Source organism: Choloepus didactylus, chromosome 8 (assembly GCF_015220235.1).
Source record: "Choloepus didactylus isolate mChoDid1 chromosome 8, mChoDid1.pri, whole genome shotgun sequence".
In the NCBI taxonomy this organism is placed as follows: Eukaryota; Metazoa; Chordata; class Mammalia; order Pilosa; family Megalonychidae; genus Choloepus; species Choloepus didactylus.
The window spans coordinates 84194439-84204516 of NC_051314.1; the positions used below are offsets into that span (position 1 = coordinate 84194439).

A 10078-nucleotide genomic window follows, 5' to 3' on the forward strand; every position below is an offset into this window, starting at 1 on the left:
GCTGAACCAGGCTTTGCTCCTGCCCTATCTTTAGCCCTCTTTCCTATTTTGTAATTCCACTAACTTCAAATATGTGATAGTCTCCATTCTTAGCTACCACCTTAAAATGTCCATCAAGAGGATCAACTTCACATCAGCTCCTTCATAAATGCCATCCCCTCAGAAGGTTCTATTCTAACCATTTGTCTCCCCATTAGTTAGCTTATATCAGTCTTATAAAAGGAGCCTTAGCAAAATGATTAAAGTTTGCATAAGTAATTTCCCATCAACTGGTTTCAGTCAGTCTTTACTTGGATTTAAAAACAAAGCTTCATGCATTTACAATAAGTTACAAGTCACTGATGTACACATACAAACTTACTACCTCAGTGCAGACCTTGCTGGTCTCCTCAGGCTGGGCAGTAGTTAGTCCCTTACAAGTTTGATCTATGGCCCCAAAAAAGGTGACCACTGCCACTTACAGTTGGATTGCTGCAACACAGTGGAGGTAGCAGAGTTTATCAGATCCAAAGGGGCTGGACTGCCACTCAGAAATTAAGACGAAAGGAGTGAAGGCCTGTAAACACTGGGGAAGGGCTCAAGAAGCACTTGTACTTCCTTTTATCTGTTCAATCAGAATGTTCCCATAAGTTACTTCAAAAAAAAAAAAAAAAAAAAAAAGTCAAGGTTAACCACAGTGTTCAACACATTTGAAAAGGAAGTGGTTAGGTCATGCCAGTGAAGGGGACAAAAAAATTCCCTATTTTTGGTCATATCAGAAAGGACTGAGGGGAGCAACAAAGTACATGGATGGGATGGCTGTAAGTGCTCCAGTTTCAGTAATACTGTTCCCCTCACCTGCCAGAAATTGTCATTAACAAAAAGATACAGCTGAAAAGAATATGGCAGTGGACGGGTTCTAGACCAAATAAGGATTCCCACATGGGGAAAAAGCTCATGTCCTAGGACTTGAACTTTACACACAGTAAAAGCCCAGTACGCAGGCTGCCAGCTCCAGCTAACTGGGAGGGAAGTGAGATGACACCTCACACGGGCCACCCTGGTAAGAGGGTCTCTTTCACTTTAGCTGTGAGGGGAATGCCTGCAGCTCCCACACACGTACCACACTGGGAGGCCTGCAGCACTCACTCCTCTGCCTCTCACACATGTAACAGTGCAGTGCGGTCTGTGTAGACAGCTCACAAGTGCTGTTTGGTCCCACGCTGCTATACTATGACACTGCAGGACAAAGCCATCCACTTCATGGTTCATTCAGTGCCTTGTCCCAATGTAGTTGATGGAAAGCAGGACCACGTTGTGCAGCAAAAGGGACAGTTCGGCTTCTGCAAACACCATCAACGTTAGTGATTTAGCCAGGGAACAATTCCCCTTATAACTTCCTTGGTGTGCAGGGCTTGGTACTGGAGCAGGAAGCCAAGAGCAGGGAGGTGTGGCAATAAAACGTTACTGTTTCCAAACTTTCCCTGCTTTGTCCCAGCCCTGCGTGCATGCCTCCTTTCTTTCCACTATAAATTCATATCATTTCTCCCTCTATTTCTGGCCATAGAAAATTCAGAGATGGTAATGGTACTAAACACCACTGTCACCTTGGAATTCTTGTATTCATTGGTGCATGAGGGACATTTCTCAGCTCCAAAGAGAACCCTGATGCCCAAATGCCTAGAAAACATCAAGACCAGCCAAAGGTTGCAAACAGGAGACACACAGGCCTAATACCAACATTCAGATACTGTTTTATTTAGCCAAAAAAAAACAAAACATATTTGTTTTGTTTTGAATTTGCATGCTTTGGCCGTTGTCAACTGGGGCAGTATTGCCAGCTGCCTCTCCACATTTCCATCCCCGAGGGGACATTTGGTACAAAGCCTGGAGACTTTCTTGGTTGTCACAATTGGAGAGGAGTGGGTGCTACTGACATCTAGTGGGTAGAGATCATGGATGTTGTTAAACATCCTGTAATGCACAGGATACCAACCACCCCCACCCCCCAACAAAATATCAGTAGTGCTGAGGTCAAGAAACTGCTTTAGACAAGCATGTACTCATTCTCGTGTGTCCCATAGTTCCCACAACTCCCTCCTGTCTTACAATCTACTCATTATTTGCATAGCCTCTCTAGAAATGTGAGTTTGAACCTTTTCAATTAGACACATATGTTAGGTAAGGGTCTCATAAGTACTCAATAGTTACCCACCAAATAATCTCAGAATAGAATGCAAAATGGTTTGAATTTCAGTGGCACAACTATAGGGATTTGTCTTACCTTTGAGGCTGCAGGAAATCTGCAACCATTCTCCCAGCCAAGTTCGACACCTGTCTTCAGCAATATGGGTAGAACTCAGACCACGGAGGTAACAAGCCTACACCACCCAGAAGAGAAACAGTCCTTAATAATCACAGAATGAATATGCCAAGGAAGTAGAGACTCACAAACAATCCTAAGTCTCCCTTAAATAAGTTATAAACTCATTGTGGTGGTCTGTATGTACCCCAGAAAAATATGTTCTTAAATCTAATCCATTCCTGTGGGTATAAACCCATGGTAAGTAGGATCTTTTGATGAGGCTACTTCAGTTAAGGCATGATCCACCTCATTCAGGATTTAGGATGGGAGTTAATTCTATTACAGGAGTCCTTTATAAACGGAGTGGAGAGAGAGAGCGCGAGAAAGCCATGGAAGCAAGAAGCTGAAAGCAACAAAACTTGGAAGAGAAGGAAGAGGCCAGCAGATGCTACTATGTGCTTTGCCATGTGGCAGAGGAGCCCAAGATCACTGGCAGCCGGTCTTCAGGAAGAAAGCATTGCCTTGATTTGGGCTTTTTTTTGGGCCACAAACTGCAGGCTAATAAATTCCCATTGTTTAAGCCAACCCATTTCATGGTGTCTGCTTTAACCAGCCTAGGAAACTAAAACACCCATCCCCACAAGAAACTTTTCACCATGGCAATTTGGAAAGGTTTCAGTTTCTCTTCACTGTGCACATACATTGAAGGAAGAGTGCATGAACTGGCCATGGACAAAATGACAAGAAAAGAAGCCTTTATAATCTCAGATGCAGTGTTCTTGGTATTTGAAGTGCCAGAGTGGAAAAAACATAAACCAAAATTGTTGTGGGAAGTTACCTCCCACTAATTAAATTCACTGAGAAAAAGACATAGAAATGAGGTGAGAGGATAAAGAGTTTGGCTTTGATATACCAAGCAGAACAAGGATTCCAGCCTCCTGTAAGCTCAAAAATCCACTGGGAAGTGAGGCATGATGTTTCAGTCAAACTCTTACCGATTTCACTTCCTGAGCAGTCAACTGGCCAATGCCCAGCTTTGCCAAAGCTTTGTCCAGCTGGTAAATCATGGTGGTATGAGTCTTCAAACGGTGTCTCAACAAGAAAGGAGGCAGGTAAGGTGTGAGAAGCATGGCCCGGCTCAAGGCTTTCTGTGACCCAACAACACAGGAGGAGAAAGTCAATATACTATTACTTCAAGCAAAGATGTGAAGCAAGGTGAGACACTGCAGAAAAGAGAAGGCCTCCAAGCACTCACCATTTGCAAAGACTGGAGCTGGTTCATGCCCAGAGGATGGCTGGAGAAACACTCTCTCAAAGCCAGGATATCACTTATTGTGGGGTGGGTACCATCCTGTATCTTGGGAGAGGTAAGAGATTGCTGGATGTTAGGAAGGTCTTCACTAACCCTTTTACCTAGTTTCAGTGCAAACTGGATCTAACAAGATTCCTGGTTTGTAGGAATGGTCAACTGGGGAAATACCTTGGTATATAGCTCTGTTAGATGCCACCGGAGTCCTGTATCAGAAATGAGAGGGATGGCCCTTTCTAAATTACTAAGGATTTCCGGGTGAGACTGCTTTCGGAGAGCATGATAAATATCTAAGAAATCAATTTGTTGCTTTGCGGTCCAGAAATGCCGGATGAGTAGTTGCCTGGGAAACAGGTACCTGAAACAAAGACGAAAAGGAATCACAAAGTCTCCTGCTGAAAGTAGCATCTTTCAGAGTGAGCTAAAAAAGCATTTGGCAGACACAAATACTAGAAAGAAGAGGTAGAGACACTGTTTCTCTTTCTCACTGTTCTTTTTCCCAAATGAATCTCAAACCATTCTAAAGATACACTGAAGCATAATTTTGAGGAACATTACTGAGGTATGTGAAAGGAAGCAGTAGTGGAATATTCCAGCATGCAGCAATCAGATAAAATGGCTCCTTTAGAACTAAAGCTTGTGCAGAACATGCTTTGGACAGAGTTGGGCAGAGTTGCAGACAGAGCTAGACACTGAATATGATGTTGACAATGTCAAACTGTAGCAGAGCTCTTATGTGTACTCAGTAGGAAAAAGGTAATAAATTTGTTCTAAAACAAATTTATCCAAAGTGTGGCAGTTTTAAAATATGGCCACAAATTTTACAACACTCCTTATTTAGAAGTGGGATCTGTGTACCCTTTTTCTGAATCTGGATGATTGCTTTAGCCAATAGAAGAGAGAAGTGGTTCTGTGTAACTTCCAAAGCTAGGCCATGTGACTTCTGCCTTATTCACTGGAACATTCACTCTTGGAACCCTGAGCTTCCATTCTGGAAGTCCCACTATCCTGTGGTCACCAAATGGAAGGGGCCACATGTAGGCACTCTTTTTGACAGTTCCAGCCTTCCAGTCATTCCAGCCAATGCTCCAAACATATGAGTGACCTTGAACCCCCCCAGACTGGTCCATTCACCAGCTAAATACCACTGAGCAACCTCTGTCAACACCACATGGAACAGAAAAATCAATCATCCACCTGAGCGCTACCCAAATTCCCGACCCACAAAATCATGAAAGTGGTAGCTGTTTTAAGCTTTTAAGCTTTGGGATTATTGTGCAACAATAGATAACCGGAACAACATATAAGATCTTAGTTCAGAAATGCCACCTTTGGATATGAAGAAAAGGAATAAAAATATTTAAGTTATCAAAATATGAAATTCATGTTTTTTCCTGAAGAGAACTTTTGTCCCAAACTGCTGTCCCTCAGGGGCTGCTTCTAGGGATTATGGAGAAAGTCATTATCTGATTTCACATCACACAGGGGCAGCTAAAAGATAGGGAGAATCTAGCCTCCTGTGTCTACAGCTGAGATGTAGCCAGGTCACCCAGGTGTTACTGAGTGGCTTTTAGGAACCTTGAGATAATGATAAGATTGGAGCAGGAAGTTTGATAATCTCTGCCCAGCCTCTGAAATGAAAAGCTCTTCTTAAAATACTTTTTAATAAAAAATCTACAAATCTCCAAGATGCTGGGGAGATGGAAGGCTATACTCACATTAGCAAGAAGACCAGGTAGTTGGCAAAGGGTGGAATGGAAATGAAACCCAGGAAAAGGCACTTGGTGACGTCTCGGCGAAACTAAGCAGAAATAAACACAGATGCAGTTTTAAACCAGGTAAGCTCTTAAAACCATGGACAATCCCTCCACCCTAATGTGTGGTAAACTTTTATCACTGCCCAAAAAAGGATCAAGGTTATTTCTATCTACTTCTAGATAGTAAATTCCTTGAGGACAGAAACTCTTATCTATTCACTTTTGAATCTCAATGTCTAGTACTGGGCCCCACATACCAAATCCCTCTGTGAATTCTTCTGATCTGCAAAATGGGTCCTAGATTCTTACAGCTTCAAAACAATCCATCAAGTCACTACCAAAAACTACTTTCCTGTTGCCCTTTGGATCCTTCCAGATTTTTATATGTATAGAAACTAATTGGATTTAAGTGTTTACATCTTTCATTCATAAAGCATGCCAGAAACTCTTTTGAGCTCTTCTTTGGAGGGCTACAACTCTGAATTAACCCAATTCTGAACAAATAATCTGATGCTCTCATTCAGTTCAATACTTGGATCTCACGGCAAAAGTTAAGAGTTTATCGGTGGTAAACAAGAGAGGAAAGAAAAAAATTGAGATGTTCATTAATTTTATTTTACCATGAACTTCTGGATAGCTGTCCCCTGGCCCATACCTGTCTCAAATGCTCCATCTCCCGATATGAAAGTTGATGAAACTTTATATTGTGCTTCCACATATTTGTTTTTATTCTTCTAGCCTTTTTGGCATCAGCCCATAACATCTGCAATCCTGCCTCATTAAAGTAGAGCAGAGTGTGATGTTATTACAGTTTGAATCCCACCTCAGCTTCCTACTCCACATTCACTCACATGCACACGCATCTTTGTCCCTCCCCAACCCTATGCTAAATAAAATAAATAAAAGCTTCAGATTTGGTAACTTGAAATTCTTATGAGTCCAACCTGTATCTCCATTTTCATACTCCACCCCATGCCCAGCATATCACCTCTCTTACAGCCAAATTGAGTTTATATGACCTACTGTGGAACGGTCTCCCTCTTCTGATTCATTAATCACTCACTCACTTTTTAAAACCAAGATTCGAAGCTCCCTACCCCCAGGAAGTCTTGCTCAATTAACACTATGTATTCCCCAGCCAGATATCATTTACTCATATCCTCTCTGGAATACTGTTATAATTACTGTAATTCAATATATTTCTATGATTTGTATTTTTAATCATCATTCTGTAATGTTTACATTTATCTAGTACTTTAATTTTTAAAAAATGCTTTTATATTCATGAATGAAATGTTGTATCTGGACTGGCTTCAAAATAATCTAGAAGGCAGGTATATAGATGAAGTCAGAATAGTGGCCATGAGTTGATAATTGTTGAAGTGAGGTTTAGTATATAGAAGTTCAGTATACATTGGCTACTTTTGTGTGTTAAACAGTTTCCACAATAAAAGGTTAAAAAACAAACGATGGCGTATTTTCAATGGATTATATGGTGTGTGAATTTATCTTAATAAAATTGCATTTAAAAAAATGTTAAAAAACAAACTAAAATGCTTTCAGACTCTTTTTGCATTTGATCCTAATTACAAACCTAGGGGTAAAGATGGAGGTGAAAAAGCAGGCATTCTTATCTCTATTTTATAGCCGAGGAAAAGCAATTTGTGCAAATGCAGGAAACTAGTAACAACGATAATAATATTCAGAGTTTACAATGTAGTAGTTTATTGTTATTGGTGTTATGATAAAAGTATAGGGTATAATAATTATTAATAACTAATATTTTCTGAACACTTACAATGGATCAGGCCCTGTTCTGAGTACTTTACAGGTATTGATTTATTTAACCTTCACAACTTTGTTCTATTAGTAGAGCTAGGTTCTATTATTATCTCCATTTTACAGATAAGAAAACCAAGGGACAAAGAGGTTAAGTAACCAGTCCAATCACAATGCCAGGAAGTGACAAGCTAGGATTTGAACCAAGGCAGTCTGGCTCCAGAATGAACACTTGACACTATACCATCTTCTAGTAACTGCCTGAGCTCTGATTTGAATCAAGACATTGAGAAACCAAATGTATGTAGCAATTTTTCCACAAATAGGAAAGATTTGCAACAAGTATTAGACCACATTCTCTTACAGGCCAGTCAACTGATAAAATCACAGGGCAGATTTGTGCATGACAAAGAATTTCTACTGTAGTGAGGTATGTGGTTCAGAAAAGAAATGTTAAGTGCAAGAATATGCCTATATTGCCCCCGGAGTGTTGTCAGTTGTTTCCCATTATACTTTTCTAGAAACATCCTCAAGAAGCACTAATGTATAAGGATCAGTTTATTGCTCAAGCATTTATGAGGCAGCAGATAACCCAGCTCGCACCCCCAAAGCAGAACCTGCAAATGACCTTAACTTACTCTAACTCTCTGACATTGCCCAAGAGCTGATTCAAGGGATTTCTGTTTTAGTTTTGTTTTTACCTTTCATGAAGATTGTGTACAGGATATAGAAGCGGGGGAAATGACGACCCAAGAAACGATGGTATTTCTCATTAATCACTTTTGTCTTGGTCACCACATAAGAGATCAAGCTCTTCGAGTCTGCCTTTGGAGAGAGATGAAGCTTTGAAGACCTACAAGGAAGATCAAAGAGACTGTCTGGGAAGCAGCCCTGGAAGCCCTCTCAAACCTCAGATCCCTAATGTAAAACACCAGCCTCGAAGAATGTTTTCTTAGACCTGAAACTTCTGAAATTCACGGACAGTCGTGGGGTCATGGAGAGATAAGCAATCAAACTGAGGAAGGGAGATTCAGGCAGAAACGGCCTCTGGTGAGAAGCCAGGCACTGTCAGGGGTGGTGTGTCTGGAGCGCAAGGCCTGAGGGATAATTTGGTCAGCAAGCCAAGGCCGGAGAGCGGTGGGAGCGAGACATTAGCAATAAATCTGGGCCGAAAAAGCGAGGCTGAAAGATGAGCTCAGGACACGCGAAGAATTCACACAATGTAGTGTACTGAGAATCAGGAAGCCGGGTCTCTAGCAGATACCGGGGTGCAAACCATAAGCAGAAGAATAAAAATGCCAAGGTCGGGAGGTAGGACTCGGAGAATTAAGGGGGCTCCGGACAGCGTGCAAGCAAGGTTGTGCCGCTGGAAGGGAATGGACATCAAAACTTCCTTTCTCTCTCCGGGTCCCTCACCGAGGGGCCCCCCAGGCCAGGCCAGAGCGACCAAGTTGCAGCCTCCGGATGACAAAAGGCCCAGGGATGACCGCTGAGCCCCACAGAGCAGCCCGAGCCCAGCACAACCTGGAGAGCGCCATCTTAATAGCGAGCGGGGGGGGAGAGGCTGTCTTCAGGTCAAAGTTCACCGCGCGACAAGTTCTTCCGAAGACGCATGCGCCTCTCCTGATAGCTGATTGGTAGTCATAGCCCACTTGGCTTCGACACAAGCCAGGCGAGGGACGGACTCAAATACTAAATGCGGAAGAAGAGCCAGAATTGGACTTCCTGGATAAAGACGCCGGAAAGGCACTATCCCCGGTGGAGCCGGGGTATATGTCAGTGGTGGGGTTTGTGATGCCGAGGACGTCCGCTCCTTAAAGAGTCTAGTGACACACACACTCCCCACCCCTCCCACCCCCACCCTGCGACGCCCTAGGGAGTCAGAGCTTCTTAGCGGTGCCCTTTCTGCCCGCCCGTACTTGGGGAGTCGGGGTCTGCACGCGTTTCGTCTTAGACGCCAGGCCTCAATTTGGCCGTGTTTATAGCGCCTCCTGGGGGCTTGGGAGGACCCGCGGTGCCCTCTAGTGGTGGTGGCCTGACTAGGCTGGTAACTGTCTATTTCCCAGTCAGTCAGCGATGTTTGGAACGTGGGAGCGGCCACTGTGCGGCTTGAGTACACTTTTCCTTTCGTGAACCAAACCAGGTCGGCAGGAAAAGGCCTTCCATTAAGCACCTCCTGAAAACTTAGCTTGGGTCTCGGCTTAAATATCACTTCTGAGAGGCCTTTTCTGATCACACTGTCTTAAGAGGTGCCCTTTAAAGTACACATTTTGTCTCACATCACCCTGCGTATTTTCTTTATAACTCTTACCACTTAGATTGTTTATTCGTTTGTTTTCTTGTTTAACCGGCTCCCTGAACTAGACTGACAGTCATCTTCTCTGTCTTGTTCATTGCTCTACCCCAACACTAGGTCTAACAACATGCTTGGCACATAGTGGGTGCTCAATGAATATTTTAAAATAAATTAGTTAATACTTTGAAATGGGAATGATTCCCAGAAGTGTCTCTTAGCTGCCTCCAAGAATGTACAGCCCTCTTGGGTACATATGAATGATACCCATCAAAAGTAGTGGGTTCTCTGCCCCATGTGCTCAAATGACCAATTCCTGAGACACCAGGGTTTCAAAGAGAGAAACAGTTAATTGCTAGGCTGGAAGCAGGAGAACAGGTGACCTGTTGGCCTAAAAATCTGTCTCCCTGAACTGCAGTAACTCTGATGGTTTTATAGTATCAAAAGATGGACAGGTTTTAGGGTAATAAGCACAATGACTGGAGATTACGAGGTTAGAGATGATCTACTAATCATTAAGCATGCATGCTTAATGCATGCAAGAAAATGGTAGCCTTAATATGATAATGAGCATGATGTTTAGTATTATGACATATTTGTCACTTATAGGTTAAAGTTTAAACTACTGCCAATGTCAGGCAGCCAGTTTTGGTTAG

The 10078-nt window shown here is 42.7% G+C and overlaps 1 protein-coding gene across 3 annotated transcripts; it reads right to left on the bottom strand.

The window, feature by feature from the left end:
* Nucleotides 1-270: 270 nt before the first annotated feature.
* Nucleotides 271-8674, bottom strand: LETMD1 (LETM1 domain containing 1). Of its 3 annotated transcripts, XR_005218318.1 has the most exons (10): nucleotides 8546-8674; nucleotides 7831-7982; nucleotides 6006-6121; nucleotides 5312-5394; nucleotides 3765-3951; nucleotides 3540-3641; nucleotides 3280-3432; nucleotides 2264-2360; nucleotides 1103-1322; nucleotides 271-633 (listed from the first exon to the last, which is right to left on the bottom strand). XR_005218318.1 is itself a non-coding variant. In XM_037845853.1 (9 exons), the coding sequence occupies exons 1-9, from the start codon at nucleotides 8665-8667 to the stop codon at nucleotides 1252-1254; spliced, it is 1083 nt and encodes a 360-aa protein (XP_037701781.1). In that variant the 5' UTR covers nucleotides 8668-8674; the 3' UTR covers nucleotides 644-1251. The 3 variants fall into 3 exon arrangements, 2 of the variants coding, with proteins under 2 accessions (XP_037701781.1, XP_037701782.1); XM_037845853.1 differs by lacking the exon at nucleotides 271-633 and having other exon boundaries at nucleotides 644-1322; XM_037845854.1 differs by lacking the exons at nucleotides 271-633; nucleotides 3765-3951; nucleotides 6006-6121 and having other exon boundaries at nucleotides 644-1322.
* Nucleotides 8675-10078: the final 1404 nt, after the last annotated feature.

Excerpts from the sequence above, each read along its gene's own strand:
- LETMD1 (XM_037845853.1), bottom strand. The coding sequence starts at position 8,667 with ATGGCGCTCTCCAGGTTGTGCTGGGCTCGGGCTGCTCTGTGGGGCTCA. Across the intron at positions 7,983-8,545 it reads CTGGCCTGGGGGGCCCCTCG|GTCTTCAAAGCTTCATCTCT; the intron begins GTGAGGGACCCG and ends TCTTCCTTGTAG. Across the intron at positions 3,952-5,311 it reads TACCTGGTCTTCTTGCTAAT|GTACCTGTTTCCCAGGCAAC; the intron begins GTGAGTATAGCC and ends TCTTTGTTTCAG.